The sequence below is a fragment of the Platichthys flesus genome, chromosome 6 (genome assembly GCF_949316205.1).
Source record: "Platichthys flesus chromosome 6, fPlaFle2.1, whole genome shotgun sequence".
NCBI lineage: Eukaryota > Metazoa > Chordata > Actinopteri > Pleuronectiformes > Pleuronectidae > Platichthys > Platichthys flesus.
In genome coordinates, this window is record NC_084950.1 from 17175410 (window position 1) to 17195482 (window position 20073).

A 20073-nucleotide genomic window follows, 5' to 3' on the forward strand; every position below is an offset into this window, starting at 1 on the left:
GAAACTTAGGATGTGGAATGGGTCAGTAAAGAACCCATTACATTTTGTAATGGATCCAGGGATTTTTCAAATGAATAATGAATGAGTCTAGATGAGAAAAATCAGGCCTATTTACGGGACCTTCTGTGAATTTAAATGGACTATTGAGCCTTGGTATGCACTCTAGTGCCTTTCTAGTTTATTTTATGGATGAGCCCATATCTATTCGTACGAGATCCTTTTCTTGCATCTGAATCAGGCTGTAGTTGTCAATAAACTACATAAGTGAAGTGCTACCGTATTTTCCTGGTAGGATCTTCCTCAAGAGCATCATCATCAAACCGGCTGCTTTGCCTCAACAGTAAGATCTGAACTCAGCTGAGGAGCACAGAAACAGCTGCTCGGGTCCTTTGAGTGCCATTCTGTCAGCAGTGAAATCAGTGTCACAGGTCTGTACATGGCTGATGACTTGGGTGGAGTCTGGTAAGGAGTGAGATCTGTCAGGCTGCTTGGTCATGTGGGGATCATCAGCCTGCAGCTCTGAGCTCTCCAGTGATTCTTCTTCAAACCAGTGTGGATGCTCCAGCTGGTGTGCATGGAAAGCCTCTATGGCATCCTGCAGGGCTCTACCCGAGGGGCACTGGTGGTACACGTCCTCTGAAAGCCCTTCGATGTGGTTCATTCTGCCTGGTTCATGCTTCTCAGTGTCCAGGATCCTGAAAAACAGCTCCTCGAACTGTTTCATCAGCTTGTACCTCACTGCGATGTTGAAAGGTGAAGGGACGTCCTCCTCTGAACAAACATTATCGAAATAAGCCACCAAGTATTTTTCATAGGATGCAGATCGGATGAAATGTGGCACCAGGAGGCAGAGGGCTGGAGTCAGCATGTCGCCTACAGGAGAGTGGACGTCCTCCCTCAGAATAACCTGTTTGTCTCCACACATGGCTCTCCATTTGGCCTGTACCCCTCTTGAGCACAGGAGTAGTATCTTATCTGAGGAGTTTTCGATTTGCTCTCTGTGCCAGTCCAACCACTGAATCCTTCCCAGTGCTCCCAGTCTGGCAGAGTCCAGCAGATCCAGCACCACTTCTGTGCCGCATTTTGCTGCAAGGAAGCCACAGAGCTTGAGAACGATGTTCTTGTACAAGGGGTGGTCGAGAGAGTAGAGGACCAGGACTCGCTTTCTCTCCTGCATTTGAAAACCCTCTGGTCGCTGTCTGGCAGCAGATGAGGATGTGTTCAGGGAACCTGGGACAAGTAGGCAGTTAATCAAGTTTGAATTCAATGATCGCCTAATTTGATTGAATTCAAGTTAAGTTTAAGTATACGAGGACAAACCTTTTTGACATGCTCTCCACAGGAAGTAAAAAAAAAAAAGCTCAATGACAAACAGGCCCACCACTGCCTTTATGATGAGTGTCCGTTGTGAATAAACTGACCAATAAACAAGATAAACAGATAGAGATTAGAAACACTGTTATGCCAATACAAAAAGATAGTCAAAACATAATGAAACCAGTGATTCCCAATCTGAGGTATGGCGCTGATGCAATGGTCTTAAATCACAGGGGCTGGTGACATTATTCATAGTAGGTAATTAAAAAAGTTTTCATACCTACATTTGCATCTGTTTTCTTATATTTTATGAGTTAACATTTTTTGGGGTTTGAAATAAATATTTAAATAATTTCAGAAATGCTGCAACAAAGGGTAACAAAGTGAACTGTGCTTCATTTTAATGGGTCACAAGCAAACTGATTGGAGTCACTGATTCGAGTCATTGAGATTGGGTCAAAAAAGGTACTTACAAGGACAGTCTTTGATTGTTATCTTGTGGCGTTGACAGTTGTTTTTGCATCGTATAAAAAAGGGTTGAATCTATGAAACAGCCGAGTAAAGTCATTGTAATGTTGATGGTCCTCCTCTGAAAGTTAGATTACATTGTTAACTAAAGAGGATGGGAGATTAAATCAAAACCGAACTCACCGTTAACAACATGTCACACTTTTGGAGCTGCCCAAAACCGAACGCAAATGTCACGTTCAGTGATGTTCGGTTCTCCTGTTTGTTTAATGGAATAAGAAAATAAATTCTGGTTTATGGTCGTACAAATTAGGTCTCACACAGTTATTCTGGTCATCACTGGTGAAATGGGAGACATTTGGTGTATTTACCTTTGAGACATTGTGTGAATAATGGAAAGTCTGGCTCTGGATGGAGACTTGGTATCTCTCTGAATACTCTGCTGCCTCAAAACCCAAAACGACAAACAACTTTTTCTTTACCTCATCCATATACATGGCTTTGGTCATGTGAGGGTTCCATAGACTACCTGAAATAAAATATGCAAAGAGTACAATGGATTTCTTTGGGTTTTGCATTAAAACTGGAAAAGTGTAAAAATGAGAAATTTACCATTTTCGATACACATTTGAGCCTTTTGTATTCTGCTGTCACCACATCCTGACGATTGAGAAGAATCTGATTAGAAGGTTTTAAACTTCCTGTCGTACCCCATTAATAAAAAAAAGCAACAAAATCAGTGAACTGGAGAAATAACATAAAAAATGTCAACTATAAGATAAACAAGTATAAAGTTTCCTGTTTATTTAACAAATAAACAACATGTTGAAAGTGAAACTGAAAATCAAAGCTGCAATTGTTATTTGAATAGATGGCAATCGATTAACTTTTTCTTTATAACTGTGCAAATATAATTTACATCATGTGACAAATCCCCAAAAATGCATATCTGACAAAAACTAAGAAAATAAAATGTACTTTTGATGAGCGAGACATGAAGGAAACTCACCTGGGATAATAATTATCTTTCTGATAGTGACATCGCTACTCTTGGGTTCTGGCAAATTAACAACTGACACTGCGTACGTGTGATCAGGCTCGACCACAACACCATCCAAGGAAAATTTCCACTGATAGAGAAATGAGAATCATTACTGTTTTATATCATCTGTGTGTATATGTGTATACTGGTTGGCACTGCTACAGCAGAAGTTAAAGATATATGTTGCTTACCCTCTCTTTTTTTGGATTATGCTGTTCAGTGATGTTGAAAGAAAACTGCACACACACACTCTGATTACTTTTTTCATCCCGAATATTTATCTCTGACCCAGACTGGTCTAATACTCCTCCTGTCAATAGAAGCGCATATTGTAGAGTAAAGTACTTTTACACAGGGCTGCAGAGTTTAGCATTACTTACCATTTGTCTGTAAACTCCATGTCACATTCATACTGGGGACGCTCCCACGTTCGTCAGTCACGACTCCCACATGCTCAGGATCCCACACTGGGCCGCTGGGAGCTTGAGATACCTTGTGTTTATCTGAACAGTTATCTGGTATTTAGGGAAAAGTGTAAACATTATCATGTTTCAGATACATTTCACTGACTAATATGCAATGGTTGAAAATTGCCCACAAGTATGCAATACATTAACTTAATCATGACAAAAAGGTAAACATTTCTGAAACTTGTTTGTTTACTTGAATGTTCCCAACGAGTTCTGCTGTGGACTAGAGGCAGAAACTTGGACTATGGGCAGAAAAGGTCTCTGGTTCGTCTCTGGTTCGACTCCACGGAGAAACAACAAAAAGACGAACCTGGATTGATCTGTCCAAAAATCCAAGAGGATTCTCCCTACCCTGTCTAGTGCCCCTGAGCAAGGCACCTTACTCCCCCAACATCTGCTCCCCGGGCGCCGTACATGGCTGCTCACTGCTCTGTGTGTCCTTCACCAGATGGGTTAAAAGCAGAGGTTCCATTTCCCTATGAGTGTGCCTTTGCATGTCTGTGCATGTGTTTGGGACTTGTAAATGTATCTTAATCTTATTTCTTTTCACTCCTACTCTTCTTTGCTCCACTGCAAAATATTCAATCTGACGTGATAGTAACTAACTGCTTTACAAATTCTGATTAATAGAACAACATTTATGTAAAAAAAACATTCATAAAGTTATTCCCACCCTCCCCAGCTCATTATGCATCAATTTTCCACCTTACTAGGAATAATACTAAAAACTGTCAAATCCAAAAGTGCTTAGAATTGCACAAAATATTTCCATTCTGTTGTTTTAACTATAGGCTACATAACAATTAAAATACTCACTGATTTTGCAAATGGCAAGACCCTGAAAACAATACGGCAAAACACACACGTTATGATTGGAAATAACCCACTTCAATATTTGTTCATAATGCTCAAAGATACTTTGAATCCTCACCGGTTGTCTGCAGTCCTGATGTGGGTTCAGAATCCGAAGACAAGACGACGCTGTGAGCCCAGCAGTTAAACAAAAACAGAAAAAAAGAAGATGGCTCATTGTGTTGCTAGTGTTGCTGCACAATACACGAGAAAAATCTTTAGAAAGTAAAAAGTAAATACAAAACACTAAGTGACACTTCTGAGGAGATGGTTCGAGAGTCTGGTTGAACAAACACTAAGAAGAAGATGGCACTCTGAGTTTAACCAATGAGATTCGTTTCAGATTTATCAGGTGCTTGCATCTGAATACACAGGAAGGACGTTCTTATCAGGTGTGGTAGGTAGTTTCCATTCCTGTCGTGAGAACAGCATTGGTTACTTATATTGCTCTCTGAATGTTAGATATTCTTGTTCCTTCTTCTCAAAGAATATAAAGACTTATGTCAAATGATATGTCAACGCACCAAACATTCACTGGGTGGCAGCAGTGATCACGTTTGTAAGAAGCAAATGTCCTGTTGAAAGAGTGTACCCTGCATTTTGCTAGTCTTTGTTGGACAGTAAACAGTCAAAAATTAACAGTACATGAGGAGGAAAAAGGGACATGAGCCACTAAGGTGCCAAGGATTCTATTTTATAGGAAAAAAATGTGTCTGTGGCTCTGTTTGGACCTTGAGCTCAACTCTATCAGTTTGCATAACTCACAGACAGACATGTGGACAGAGAGAGAGAGACACACACCCAGAGAGACATACAGAAAGACAAAGAGACATGCAGACAGACAGAGCGGTGGATGGACAGACAGACAGACAGAGAGTCACAGGCAGGGAGAAATACAGACAGACAGAGACACAAACAGAGAGACAAAGAGACATACAGACAGACAGAGAGGTGAATGGACAGACAGACAGACAGACAGACAGACAGGTGGATGGTAAGACAGACAGACAGGGAGGTGGATGGACAGACGGTCCTGTGCCTCTGACGTCTCACCAGAATAGAAAGTAGCTGTTGTATTTATCCTCTGTATGAGAGTGGTGTCACAGCACTGATTCAGGAGCCATGGTGACACCATGATCCAAATATAAAAATACATTTATGTCCAGTACAACTGTCCTATAGTCTGTGACATGCTGCGTTCAGGGTTTATGTAAATATTTTATTCAACCCACCAATTTTGTAGTTGAAAACTTGGATAACTGGTATCTGAACCATAATTGTTTTCTGTATAATGTTTTTAAAACTTTTCCTCATTTTCCACACATTCAGTCTATAACACCAGCCTCAGATTGACCCCTTGGACTTAGATTTTTATACTTAAAAAAAATATGGTGGTCAGTCAGTCCTTTTGTTCAAAACCCCAAAGTCTTAAAAACTATTGGAAGAATTGCCATAACACTCTCACTGGACCCAAAGTGCCTTTGGTGATGCTCGGATCCCCTTTGCATCTTAGCCTGCTCACGTATTTTCATGCCCAAAAACAACCTTACATGTGAAGCTGCGGCTGACTCCCCAACATAAATAATAATAATACTACTTTATTAAAGGATTTCCAATTCGTCTTCATAAACTGACATCGATTTACTTTTGAACCCGACCTGAAAGGGCACCTTCATAACAGTTTGTCTTTGACGTTAGAGCCTAAGCCAGCACGGCGCATGACAGGTGTCTGATATCTGCCCAGAGGATTACTGCTGCCTATCAGATCAGGGGTGTTTGAGGTGTGACCCTGTGCACAACAATCACATGAAATAAATGGGTCACGGGTTAAGGGCGAACCAACAAGGGGATTGTGCATTGTGATGCAGCAATTGTCAGGTGTTTGGAGGGGGGGGGCATTCACATCATCACAACACAAATCGCTCACTAATAACTATAAAGTCTTTTCCTGACCTCGCTCACCACTGCTGCTGCTGCTTCTGCTCTGATTTCTACTAATACTCAGGGTGAGTTGGATCCTATAATGAAACTCTTATGTGTCGTAACAATTCAGATTCATCCTGGATCTTCTAGTCGCTACAACCAAGTGTTAGTCTGGGTCAAATCGAGTCCAGCTTTACAGTGAGTAGTGAACGTTGCATGTCAGCATGCCCCTGACAAGGCTATACTGTCGCTGGTATTTATATGAGGGAATCCCTGCTATGTTACTACTTCTCATAGCAACCTTGTGGCTTTCAGGCTTTGACTTCTACAACACCTCAAGCTTCTTGATGGGCGCTTGATCCTCTAAGTGAGGATATGTAACCCAAGGCTTGAACTGGCCACCGAAGTATTGGTGTGGCCGCGTGCTTGACCCACGGCTACGGCTGAAAAGCTGGTGTGATAAGTGATGATGGCTCACTCGTATGGCCTGGCGTGGAGGGCAAGGTCTGCAGGCTTTGCTTGTTTACCTTGACTTTCGCTCCCTGTCAAGCCGGCTTAGCACAAATTGGATATATTTCTGTGTTGTGTCAGAGGCACTTACAGGCATTAGTTCTGCTCTGACACCTCCATCTGTTTATTAATATGAAATGTCATGGTTCATTTATTATATGTTGCTGATGTTGGTCAAGTGACAAGAAAGGGGAATTAATGACAAAAAATATTACACAACTTTTGAAGTCCTTTTCATTTTCATTTTAACCTAAACTGGCACTTTCTAGTGTCGATGCCACATGAAAACAATTAATAACCTGATTCAAAACAAGGAAACGATAATATAAATCTTGAAGGGCTAGGCCTGCTCTAGTTTTCCCAGTCTAACAGTCCCAACAGATTTTATTTTGTCCCTCACTTGGCTGCTACAGCTCTGCGGCTTAACTGTCTCTGGCGTCATCAAGGCCACATGATGCGAGGACACACCAAAGCATGAGAGACATGTGTCCAGATATAGCTGTGCAAACAGACCCCTCACCCCCCCTTTATAACAATAGCAAGGATTAGCTGGTCCTGGAAGAATAGAGAGGTGTAGCTGAGAGCCCCTGTGGAGAATTAGCACCTATAAATCTATTAGTTCACTTGTTGGATTCAATTGTTAATTGTTGACAATACTACTGAGACTTTGCTGGATACATATAAGTAATATGATGATTTTATTAAGTGAAGATTGCATCAATTGTTTAATAAAACATATGTTAAATATTCACACCTTAAAATGATTCTAAAAATTTGTTTTTGCTCAAAAGGTATCATAAGTTTCAACCATGTCTGAGGGGTGAGTATTAACTTCTTTAAGTAACTGATTTGTGTACAATTCTACTTTACTTTACAGATTCCCTACTTTTACTGTGTATTCTCACTGACCTGTTTAAAAGGTTTTACACTGTTTCTTCTGGTTTCCAGAATAATAATATAAAACATCTTTTGTTCACTTTTCATGTCAAATGATGAGGAAGACCGGTGAGCAAAACGTTTTCTTTCAGTAATTGATCATCCGTGTATATACAGAGGTTCTATGAATTTCATGCTTAATATTACATATAAAACCTACATTTATAGCTACGCATTAATGTGTAAAGTGTGTGTTTCTTTGTCACAGAGAAAGCTAAAGTATTCAGCAACTCGCCGACTGCATTTGAAGGTTAGTGTTGTAGCCCTTAAGCCAATATGTGAACAGCATGCTGCTTGTTCACCTCCAACAAGGACATTGTGTTGTGACCCCTGTCCATTTGTTTGTTAGTTTGTATGTTTCTTTGTTTGTTTGTGAACCGGATTGCACAAAAACTACTGAACCGATTAAGATGAAACTTGGTGGATCAAGGGAGAACTACTTAAATTTGTGTGAATCTGGATCAGGGGGCGTTTGATTTGGAATTTCAAAGTTTTCCCAGGGAATTTTCAGGCATATTCAAGGAACTAATATCTATGAGTGAGTCAGTTTGGTGCAGCTTGACTGAATTTCAGGGGATCGATGGACCTTGGCGGAGGTGTGGGGGAGTTGAAAACTGTTTTGGTTTTCATCACTAATTGAGACCTTGTTATCCTCCAGTCCAAACTGCTGAAGAAGGCAGCTTCTATGCTGGTGGCCGAAAGTGAAGAGAAGAAACATGCAAAAGAAAGAGCATTGAACGAGTGTTTCCCTCCACTGAAGCTCTCAGGCCTGTCTGTCCAGGAGCTGCAGGTACTGACGCAAAAGGTTCAGCGGATTTGATCAGTGTTACTTTATTTTTATATTTTATATCTATAAATATTTTTCATGGTTCTTTTTTCTTTGCAGGATCTTTGTAAAGAACTAAATCGTAAGATTGATGTTGTAGATGAAGCACGCTATGATATGGAGGCTAAGGCAGCCAGAAGTGGGACTGAGGTACAGTTGGTCACAAATACAATGTAAATACATTAGCTGGCCTATCTGGATGATTTAGTGGGATGGCTGGTTCACCAGTGGGCTTGACTTTTGTTGCACAGATCCAGACACTGAATCTCAAGATCAGTGAGCTGAAGGGGGCGAAGCGGCCCAACTTGAAGAGGGTGAAGAAAACGACAGACGACATGCTGGGTGCATTCACAGAAACCACCAAACTCACGAAGGCGGATTTCAAGGCCAAACTGAAGACAGTGAAGAAAGAAGAAGAGAAGGTAAAGTTGTTGGCTGATCAAATCGTCCACAGGGCATAATACACTACGGATTAAAAATCTATTGTGTCATCACTTTCCAGAAAGAAGAGGTGACCGACTGGCGTAAGAACGTGGAGGCCATGTCCGGTATGCAGGGCAGGAAGAAGCTGTTCACTGCTGGACAATAAGAAGCTGCCCATGTTAAACAAGACGATGTTAGCTACACATTGATTCTGAAGAAAATCTTGAGTTTCCAATGTTTAAGTAATTTTTTAAAGATAAAAAATGAATTGATTTTTTTGTCTTAATTTAAGAATTAATGTCAACATAAAAAATATTTTCATTTCAGGATGAAACACAACCGGTTAGTTCATGTCAACACAACAAATATTAAACAAATGCACAAATGCACTTGATGTAACGTAAACCTGTATATAATGACTGCCACTGTGTGCCACTTTAATTAGACGACTTTGCATCCTTTCAATGTTGAAATTGTGTCTTTTGACTGAAGAACGTTTGAGTTAGATGTTTGAAGTGCAGTATTCATATTATACAGATGATGGCGCTGTCGCCCTATGTGTCTTACATGTGATGCTGATTAAACAACCACAATCCCTTGTCTGTTTAATTTCTTTCATTTGTTCAGGTTTCATTTTAATCTAGAGATCCAGTTAGCTATTTCAATCATATGATAAATTATAGTGGTGTATTAGATTCACAATCAAACAGAGTCCAGACTGCTCTGACATCCTATAATCTGGTTGTTGAGCAGTGGGAGTAAATTGGTGGTGAACCTGCTGTTTGGGGGGAGGGGGGGGGTCATGTGAAGGTGCAGGGATTTACAGTTGTCTTGCTCTCATGACACAGGAGGCAGCATTTTAGTTTGACACTCACAGTAGAAAATAGGCGACAATCAAGACTGTGACTTGAGTTTTCTTCTTCTTTTCATTCATCTTCATTAAAAGTCACTGAGTTTAACCCCAACAGGATTTCTGAAGAGATTAAAAAAGGTATGTTGATTGATTTGATGATGACAGTGAGAATATTTAAGACATTTTTACCTGTTGTCTGGAAGGAAAGGGACCTGCAGAGACAAGGGAAGATCATAAACATGCAAATTTACTGTAAATGTAAGATTTATTTCTGGTTTTTCAGGAAGAACGCATTTTTTAAACACATGTTTGGGAATTTCTAATAATTCTTGTGCTTATACATGCTGTGTGTCTTTTCCTGCAATAACTAATTCTGATTTTGTTTCTGATTTGTTTGCCTTGAAAACAGATCATTCAAACAACCTGCAGCACACAGACAGTGTTTCTAATTCAGAGTCTTAATGTTGGTGTTTTTGGATGATTCTCACCTAGCTTATCCAGAAAAACGTGAATAAAAAGTTAGTGTAGTAATATAAACTTAAATAATGGTTCACAAAATGAATCACATAATAATTCAAACATATAAAATATCAGCTCATTTATAAAAGCTTCGAGTTTATTATACAGTTGAAAAACGCTAAAGATATCTTGCTTGTATGTATCTTTTATTATAAAATCTTTTATCCTTTTTTCAGCAGACCAGAGGCATCCAACCATGTCTGAGGGGTAAGTTATTTAAATATCTATTGATTATTTAAAAATTAACCATGTATAAAATTGTTGTTTCATGATGTCATTACTCAACCTGTATCCTTATTGCTTTCTTTTCCAAATCTCTTCTTCCACAGGCCCGTAAGTATTATTATTATCTTAAAATTATTTATCTTTTAAACCATGTGGGTCTTTTTATGTAACTGTTTTCCTCTTCTGCCTCTTATGTAGAAAAAATCAAAGAACTCTGCCTCCCGCAGGCTGGCTCTAAAGGTGCTGTCTCTTCATTACAACATCATCTCTGTGACCATCTGACCCAAAACAATTTACTGCTAAATCATCAACATCATCACACAATCCACATGTCCACAAAATGTGCCAGTAAATCTGTGTGTGTCTTTCCTAATTCTAGACCAAACTGCTGAAGATGGCGACGGTGATGTTGGAGAAGGAGAAGGAGGCGAAGAAGCTGGAGAGAGAAAGTTCTCTGAGCGAGCGAGTCCCTTCTGTCCAGCTGTCTGGTTTGTCCATGCAGGACCTTCAGGTATGTTCAGGTCACTGCACAAGCCCCCTATCATACATACCACAATGAAACGACATGAGTTAAATGGTTCACACGTAAGGGGCCCTTTAGATGCCATGCATTCAGCATGTTCACATGCAGGAGGTGCATTGGACAACAGGGGCCTCGATGTCTGCATTTTATATTTTGGGAATTTTGCTGACACAACTACTCAGTCAAACGTTCAAGGAAATAGCAACTCAATAAAATATTACTTAGCATATTAAATACACAGCAAGTATCCACTAATACGTTAATAATCTAGAAGTAACCTGACACGTGCAGCAGTAACAACATACTTTCATTACATGTGATCCTCTCCCTGTCGATAGGCTGTGTGCAAAGACCTGTACCATAAGATTGATGTGGTGGATGGCGAGCGCTACGACATTGAAGCCAAGGTGGTGAAAAATAGCATGGAGGTACGTGTTCTTTTTTTATATCAATTTAATTTTGGACTCGTTAAAATACTTTCTGAATCTGTTATGAATACTGTACATGTTTTAAATTTATTTTAAAGGTTAAGTGTATAAGATTTAGTGACAACTAGTGTTGAAGTTGCATGTTGCAACTGAATACTCTCACCCTCCCCTTTCTAACATGAAAGAGAACCTGTGGGAACCTTCAGTTGTCATACAAACTCAAAAGCTGTTTAGTTTTTCCAGTTTGGGCCCATGTAATAAACATGGCGGCCTCCGTAGAGAGGACCCGCACCTGTGAAAACATCACTAGGATTGTTATATATTCAATTTCTGCCAATAGCTCTCTTTCACCTAAATCTTACTCACTGAAGATGTCCTACTTGTTTACCGCAGATTGAGAATCTGTCTCAGAAGATCTTCCAGCTGAAGGGCAAGATGAACCGGCCCACTCTGAAGAGGGTGAAGATCTCAGCCGACGCCATGCTGGGAGCGCTGCTGGGCTCCAAGGTGAAAGAGTCCGTGGACTTCAAGGCCAACCTCAAGACTGTGAAGAAAGAGGAGGAGAAGGTAAGAAAGGCGAATGGCGCCTAGTCATTTCGATTTAAAGGCTGGATTTGAACGTTTTTAAGATGATATGAAAGGAAGCCAAAGGGACACTTCTCTTCTCACCACTATGCTGATGGAGGGCTGGGTGAAGTGTTCGAGTCAACAAAACACTTTTGGAGTCCCAGGGGTAAACAGCGTTACAGCCAAATCAAATACAATTGAAGTAACTGGGGACCACTTCTTCAAATGCAAAGAAAAAAACAAAATGTCATCCAAGTGTCTGTAAGCCTAAATATCCTATGATATCCTCCTTGTGCGTTGATCACAGCAGACAGAGTGAGAAGTGAATGAGTGAATTTTCCGTTTTGGGGAACTATCCCTTTAAAGCTTAAACTGGTTGTGAATTATGTGCTCCGGTTCTTCAAAATACAGTATCACTAATACCCGTTAATAATCTTCCTCCACACAGAAAGAGGAGGTGACTGACTGGCGTAAGAACGTTGAGGCCATGTCTGGTATGGAGGGCAGGAAGAAGCTGTTTAATGCAGGACAGTAGATCTGCATGTTTGGATACTTTAAATATAAATGCTCTTTTACAATGGACAGAAATAAGAATGGACAAATGTGAGTGTGCAATATTTAGGGTTTAAGATTTAATTCAAGATTCAAAGGAAGTAGATTGTGTATATTTAAAATATAATTTACTCCTGTCCATGATTTGATGGCCTTGGCACCTGGATACCCACCCCAGAAATCAGCATTGTGAAATCTGCTGTGTTTCATGCTCTGTCAATTTGTGGTGAATCCCGGTTTACCTCATGATAATAAATACTTCTGATGAAAACACAAAGTTAATGCTGTTCTTTTGTTTTTAAACATCTACCTTCACATCACCTTTGCCCAAGACTGGGATCACAAGTCAGTTGGTAGTAAAAATTCTAGGACCTGGCAGTTGACAACAATGGCAGCTGAGAACAAAGTTGTTAAATCCTCTCTGCAATCAAAAGCAGAGCTGTGAACGTTCCAAAATAAGAGAGGTCGCAGGTTCAAGGCTGCAATAAACTGCTCAGTTAAAACGTCAAGGAGCATGGTTACAATCAGCGCACCTCCTCCTAAATATAATCATTACAGACACAATTAGAGACACACAAGACCTTTTCATAATAAAATAATATTTATCCAATTATTTCAAGATTTTGCTCTAGATTTAGTTTCTAAATATTTTGGGTTTGGTACTGAGGCTCTGACAGAACAAGCAATTTGAAGTGGTCACACAATTTAATTTAATGGGACTGTTGGGTCGTGGTGAGGGGGATGTGCTCAACTGAGTTATATTTTTGTTATGATCATAAACTCTGCAGTATGTTAAAGAGATGCCATTTCCTAGATGCTTCTTTAGCGAAGCCTCTTTGAGTACCGTGGCCCTCGTAAAGCTTCAGATTGCTATCCCACTTTGGATGAGCCAGTAAGACTCACTCCACTGCTGCTCTTTCAGTCCTGGTACAAATGTCGTGCCTCCTTCTCCACCCTCCTATAGTCACTCTCAAGGATGTAAATGTTCCCCATCAATCGCCGGTTAATGCCTCCTCTGCTATTGCACCTGTTTTTTCAGCCCCAGCATCCACCTGCCGGCTCCAGCAGAGAGGTTTTCAATACTGTAATCAGTGATGATTGTGGAGCCTCTGCACCAAACTCAAATTATTTATGTTGCTGTAATTAACATTTCACACACAAGTTGATGAAATAAACTGGACACTAGGTTACCTGGCAGCAGACTCTGACAATAATCATCATGTTATGATGAGTTCACACTCACTGCTTTCTTTTAAAGGTGAGCCTATTTACAAACTACCAAAAGATTGTAGGCATACCTGTATGTCTGTGACAGCACATGAGCCCTTGCGAGTTCAACTTCCATACCTTCCCACCTGCTAAGCAACAAATTGGTAAATGATCAGGTCAGATATGTAATGTCGACATCATTTTTAGAGGTGGTTTAAGAAAAAAAAATAAACTGGTGGCATTATGGGAGGTAGAAGATCCACTATTTTTAGGATTTTGATCAAATATGTATAAGAGACAACATGTCTGGATGTCTCAGTCTCTTCTGTATCAGTACTGTCCAGTCTTTTTTCTCATCTTCTGAGAATTCCAACTTTATGGAAATGCAATGCTAAGTGCTTGTGGTACCACTTTAAAGCTATGGGTTTAAAGCAAAGTTAAGAGTCGTCTCAAGATAATATTTGTGTGTTTCGTGTTTTGTGTTCACTATTCTCTGTGAGGACCTGAGTCACTCAGTGGCCGAGCATTTTACTCCTTGTTGCAACAGAGGCTAGCTCAGCTTACGGAACCTTCAAGCCTTGACCAGCAGCTGTTCTTGTTCCTCTACTCCCCTGAATACAAACCAGTGTAATCATTGGCTTTGTTCTTAACTACAAGGTGGTCCTGTAACGTGTAAGCAAACTGCAGGAGTCGTTGATCATGCAAATGCAATGGAATAGTGATGTACCGTCAAATGGATAGAGGATATCAGAAATGATGGAAAGAGAAAAAGCTGATTCAATTCTAGCAACAGCAAGAAGTTGCTGACATTTCTCCCAAAATAAATTAGATGGACCATAGATGTATTTGCAAATAAGAACATTTTTCATTTCCAAGACAGCTGATGTGGCCATTTTAAACACGGATATGAAATATTTGAGTTGGCAGCACTTTAAGCACTTCTATACAAATCTATGGCATGACATCTCGACATGATCCAGATTCACATGGGGTGCTGATTTATTTGTTCCATATATTAAGGTGCAGCACGATGAAATGCGGATACTGTAGTTTGAAACCTTTCTTCAGTTTGACACCTTATAAACTTGGCTCTATCTGGTCAAGACACTGACCCAGCCTGAGTGAGGCCAGCCCTTTAAATGCTCCCTGCCACCTCCAACAGCAGGTGCTGTTGAACCCAGGCCAGATGGCCCAAGGTTTAGGCCCATAAATGCACTTTTATGACCCCCTTTCCTGTCTGAATATTGAAGAGATGCCTCGTACACCAGTAAATGTCAGTGTTAGTGCACACATTGTAGCAGTAGCACAGATAGCAAGGGGTCTATTTCCGTGAGCAATCCGCATTTGGCACGGACACTATAAATCTGATTTTTCTCCACTGCTGCCCCTTCACACATACTTTTCTCAAGGAGCTTCACTAAGGTACGGAGGTGCTCTTCTGATACTTATGGATTACAGTAGATTGAGTGAGTATTGGTTATGTGAAATGGATTCTGTGATTAGGAAGTATTCTTTCAACCTGATAAAACCCACTGGTATCTTAGAATCTGTAAAAGCTCTAATGCAGAGTAATGTCTTGTGGTTAAAACTTTAACAACGAGCTGAAAATTGTCGTCCAACATGCCTGTGGATTATCTGGCCGTTTACCTTTTTTGTCACCTATGCAGAGAAGCTCGTCTGTCTTGCTAAAACCAGACACAGAATTTGGCTTTTAGTATTTTTCATACTTAGATTTATCTTGTAAGAATGCGTAATGCATGTAAAATTACATTGCAACCGCAACAAACATTTTATCGTAATTTACCATTACTTAAAAACTTAAATTTGAGGAACAGAAAAATTCTGTTGGTATCATCTATTGGTTGCATATCATGTAAAAAAAATGTGAATCATCATAAAAAAAAGTAGACACAATTTTATGCGGACACAATGTTATCATACATCCTACAGGATCTACGTAACTTTGAAGATCCTCTAGAAGGCAGACAATTAGGGGAGTTAAATATAAATACCGGTGTGCCCCAGCAGTTTTAATGTGTGAATAACTGTTTGGAGTGCATGAAATACTTTGACCAGGGAACATCATCAATCTTCAGTGTCTGTTCTCAGTTCAACAGCGTTCAATGTGAATTGAACTTACTTTATTTGTAATTAAGTGCTTAAGTGTTAATATTTCCTAAGATTCAGCTTCACATATACTGTTTATTTTTTTCTTGATTACAATGTCAATGCAACTGCCTTTGTTTTCTGTATTTCAGTGTGAGAGTTTAAGACGATCATGGCTGATGAGTGAGTATGATCGCTTCGTGATGTTTGCAGTGACAGCTTCAAATTATACTGTAAAACAACGTGTTGACATGTGTTGACGTGTTTTCATGTATTTTCTCCCTCTTGTCAATGCTCCAACAGAACTGTAAGTATCTTTATTTTAAACCCTGTTTTCAGGCCCATGTTTCTCTATAAAAGTCATTTAAATAATCATATGTATCAATTCACGACAAACTGTGGCTTGAGGATATGAAATGTTCTTTAAATTCTAGAAAAAAACTGAAAAAAAGATCTCCTCCTCTCGACGGCTGGGGTTGAAGGTATGCTGTTTAGATTTGATACATTGTTATGTTTAACTATATATAATATGAAGGATTGGAGATGTAAGGTTATATATCTTGGTATGCCATAGTCAGCACACTTTATAAGAGTAGAGATATTACTTTTTAAGCTTGTATTCAGATAATAACTTGTTTCAATATGAACTTGTGGCTGAGTTGTATCATAGATATGATTGAAAATTCCTACATTTATTTGGACATTTAGTATATTTGTCTTGCTCCAGTAGGTCTAGAGATCAGTTAAATTGTTTTCCACAGATCAGACTGTTGGCAGTTGCAGCTCAGATGCTGCAGGAGGAGACGGAGCAGAGGATGAGGGAGAGAGAAACTGTTCTGGCAGAAAAACTTCCTCCTCTGAATATGGATGGTCTGTCTTTGCAAGATCTGCAGGTAGGAAACTTCATTTTAAAACGTTTTTTTCCTCTATTTGAGTCGTTTTCTCAGTGACTGTGTTCTTTTATAGGATCTGTGCAAAGACATGTACCAAAAGATTGATGTTGTGGACGAGGAGCGCTATGACATCGGCCTGAAGGTTTCCAAGAATGGCAAGGAGGTGAGACACGTCAACAATGAATGGGAGAACTAAGATCCTTGTGGAAATGTTTTTAACCTTAGTACGTACAGCGCCCTCTATGTGAGGACAAGGTCACTACAGTAAGGATCTTAAAATTAGCAAACACTGCCCTCTAGTGGCAGCTCTGAGAACATCAAGACATAGCAGAATCTTATTTATTAGGCCTGCTGGCTTCTTCAACTAGAAAAATAAACTAACTTATTCGTTTTAGAACATTAACAGTCAGCTTGTGACTTTATATTTGCAGAGTCTCATTATTAAACTTGCCCATACAACAGGGCAGTAAATTGAATTACGATACTGATATGAATGAAATACAAACCCCCACATAGATATATTCTATACCAGAGTTAAACCAATTATACATTGGGCAATGATTGGCTTTTAGCAGTTATTAATCAAACATAGAGTTGTAATACCATTTGGTTCACTAGTTCCTAACCAGAGATGAATACATATCTGTAAAAGTAGCATCACATTTTTCCTTAAACATTTTATTTATTCTTTATCGGTAAATGCCACAATATGCAAAAAAAATTTACACATCAGTGTATTCCAGACAGAGTGTCTATGACTTTAGTTGAATCAGCATTAAAGAGATATGAAGGAATCATTAGATGTTCATTTTAGAAGAAGTCAGACTCTCCACAACGGAATCGGAACAATTTGGTTTAGTTAAATATCTTGACTCAGTGTCTATTTGCTTCTTCCAGAGCTTTTAACTACATCTTTCTTCATATGGGTAAATTCCATTTAATGTGAAAAAGTGAATCCTGAATATCTTGGGTTTTTCTTTTTCAATGTCAGCTCTCAATTTATGATTAATCACAAGCAGATACGTTGATATCAGCCAGTTTTATAAATCTACATATGGATGGAGGATAGGTGAGATTATCTTCATCAATAACAGCAAGTTTTATATACAGTCTTTCTATCTCACGACCCTGTGCCTAGATTGATAACATGAACCTGAAGATCATTGAGATCCAGAGTAAGTTTAAGAAACCGACCCTGAAGAGAGTGAAGATCTCGGCTGAGGCCATGCTGAGCGTCCTGCTGGGCTCCAAACACAAAGAGTCCATCGACTTCAAGGCCAACCTGAAAACGGTCAAGAAGGAGGAGGAAAAGGTGAGACTGGCTTTTGCTTTTGATTCTCAAAAACTCAGAGTTGTTTTATTTTCCATTATCCATGATGTTTTTTCTACAGAAAGAGGAGGTGACTGACTGGCGTAAGAACGTGGAGGCCATGTCGGGTATGGAGGGCCGGAAGAAGCTGTTTAATACATCTGGAAACTAAAGAAAAAAGTATTTTCCAGTGTAAATAATTTCAACAATTCCCAGCATAACCCACCATCTGATGTATATCATGTAGATGTATGAATTGCTATATGAGATTAACACCCCCGAAAATCAACAGTTTGGAATATTTAAAAAAAGGAGCTGTTTAAGCTTCATGTTGTTTCAACTTATAACAATAGATCAAAATAATACATGTTTTCTGCCACATGTTGTTTTCCTCTTGTTTGGTGATGATTTGACTTTAATATACTTCAGTATTAAATAATGTGCAATAGTTGTACAGCTGTAGCTGTAGTTCTCCACTTTAGCCTTCAGATGGCAGTATAATTCTTTCGATGTGTTTATTGTGTCAACTAACTACTGAGGATCAGTGAGGATTGTGTCCCTCATTAATTCACATTATCTGATTAATCTGTTTCGATCAAATGCCATTTAGTTTGTCCAATTTGACAATTTATACCAACATTAAATACTAACTTTGTAGTGTTTATTAAAGTTAGAGCAGTGAGAGTACGTATCTTCATATTTTGCTTATGTTGTTGATACAAAGTTGGAACCAGCAATGATCCCTCAATAAAAACACATCAACCCTGTCTTGATCTCCTCCACTGTGTCATCTGTTAATCAACACGGATTATGTAAAGACTTTAATTTTATTTCATACACGTTACATTGGATTAAAGCTCTGTCTTCACAAAGTTAACATCACAAGTGAACAGTCCCAACGAGACATTTAACACCTCCTACATATGAGATGTGAAGGACGCGGCACAAGAATGGTGAGGACAGAGGGTCTATTTTAGTGAGCCACTCACATGGGGGCTGGAATCTATATATCCACCTTCGTTCTTTCTTCTCGGCTCAGAAAAAGACGCCTGTGAGAATTTGTCCACTGCTGTGTAAGGTAAGAATTCTTATTACAAGATATTTATTCAAAACAAAACTAAGCTTTTTATTACAACACACTTGGTAGGAGCTTTATCAGTAACTGATGATACTCCAAATTCATCAGCAAGAATAAAAGAGCATTTGTATTAAAAACAGTTATAATTTCTAACAACTGCATCTAGTTTTTAAATGAAGGATATATTGTTCAAAATATCTTACATGTTATGGGGGGGGGGGGGGGGGTTCCTACATTATTCTGCTGCCTCCCTCTGAGCTCAGGCAGTAGTTATAAACACCAAATGACATTGTAAAATTAGATTTTTGTGTTTTACTTTTTTAACCAGAGCTGTTTACCATTGCTCATATTGTTTTATCTCAATGTACCAATATGGAATCAATATAGTTCTTTATATTAAAATAATCCTGACTTCTTTGGTCTATGTCTAAATGTTTGATTTATGACCTGTCAGCTGATTCTAACTATTTTTGGCATTGTTTAAAATAGTATTGTTTAAGTCACTGGTTTGACCTTTATGCAATGTCATAACTTCTTTGTATTCACTTCTATAATTTAGAGGTTTTCTAATGTAGAACTGATGAAAACTGAATGTCACTTTTTCCCAATTTCACAAAGTAGATGAATGTGTGCATATGTTAAGCACATCTTATCTCTATTTACAAGCTTACAAATGTTCTCCTTACTTTCTTTTGTCCATTGACAGATTAAGGAAAGGGAGACTCACTAAATTGCAACCATGTCTGAAGCGTAAGTAGTCTGACCCAGGCTTATTAACACTTTCATCAATGTGCAATGTGAAAAGTTTTACTCACTCTACTTTCTCTCTCTCTCTCTATGAATTATTTACACCATGGTCCTGAATGGATAGGCCTGCGGTGAGTTGACTTTTTGACAATTGAACACTGTATTTTATTGGTTGTGACACTCAGGTAGTAAACCTGCTACTCCCATCAACGAAATATGTCCACATTTAAATGAACTCCATCTCTCCCTGACTTAGAAACGCTACTACCTGCCTTTGTCTTTTCCCACCTGGATTAT

At 39.2% G+C, this 20073-nt stretch overlaps 4 protein-coding genes across 6 annotated transcripts; 3 read left to right on the plus strand and 1 right to left on the minus strand.

Moving 5' to 3' along the window:
* Window positions 1–79: 79 nt before the first annotated feature.
* Window positions 80–5076, minus strand: LOC133955819 (interleukin-17 receptor A). The gene is made up of 11 exons (XM_062390852.1): window positions 4229–5076; window positions 4114–4135; window positions 3208–3342; window positions 3019–3137; window positions 2795–2915; window positions 2398–2445; window positions 2157–2314; window positions 1969–2043; window positions 1791–1860; window positions 1321–1416; window positions 80–1230 (listed from the first exon to the last, which is right to left on the minus strand). The coding sequence occupies exons 1-11, from the start codon at window positions 4325–4327 to the stop codon at window positions 335–337; spliced, it is 1839 nt and encodes a 612-aa protein (XP_062246836.1). The 5' UTR covers window positions 4328–5076; the 3' UTR covers window positions 80–334.
* Window positions 5077–7726: 2650 nt separating this feature from the next.
* Window positions 7727–9365, plus strand: LOC133955823 (troponin I, slow skeletal muscle-like). The gene is made up of 5 exons (XM_062390858.1): window positions 7727–7768; window positions 8177–8308; window positions 8405–8494; window positions 8596–8766; window positions 8847–9365. Exons 2-5 carry the CDS (start codon window positions 8204–8206, stop codon window positions 8931–8933), a joined length of 453 nt encoding a protein of 150 aa, XP_062246842.1. The 5' UTR covers window positions 7727–7768; window positions 8177–8203; the 3' UTR covers window positions 8934–9365.
* Window positions 9366–9616: 251 nt separating this feature from the next.
* tnni4b.2 (troponin I4b, tandem duplicate 2) lies at window positions 9617–15932 on the plus strand. 3 transcript variants are annotated; one of them, XM_062390855.1, is made up of 7 exons: window positions 9617–9758; window positions 10316–10604; window positions 10744–10875; window positions 11226–11315; window positions 11709–11882; window positions 12331–15109; window positions 15902–15932. In XM_062390855.1, the coding sequence occupies exons 3-6, from the start codon at window positions 10759–10761 to the stop codon at window positions 12415–12417; spliced, it is 468 nt and encodes a 155-aa protein (XP_062246839.1). In that variant the 5' UTR covers window positions 9617–9758; window positions 10316–10604; window positions 10744–10758; the 3' UTR covers window positions 12418–15109; window positions 15902–15932. The 3 variants fall into 3 exon arrangements, with proteins under 3 accessions (XP_062246839.1, XP_062246837.1, XP_062246838.1); XM_062390853.1 differs by having other exon boundaries at window positions 12331–15065; XM_062390854.1 differs by having other exon boundaries at window positions 10319–10604; window positions 12331–15065.
* A 146-nt stretch (window positions 15933–16078) lies between these two features.
* Window positions 16079–18718, plus strand: LOC133955822 (troponin I, slow skeletal muscle-like). Its single transcript, XM_062390857.1, has 5 exons — window positions 16079–16231; window positions 16511–16642; window positions 16716–16805; window positions 17781–17954; window positions 18034–18718. The coding sequence occupies exons 2-5, from the start codon at window positions 16538–16540 to the stop codon at window positions 18121–18123; spliced, it is 459 nt and encodes a 152-aa protein (XP_062246841.1). The 5' UTR covers window positions 16079–16231; window positions 16511–16537; the 3' UTR covers window positions 18124–18718.
* The last annotated feature ends 1355 nt before the right edge of the window (window positions 18719–20073 follow it).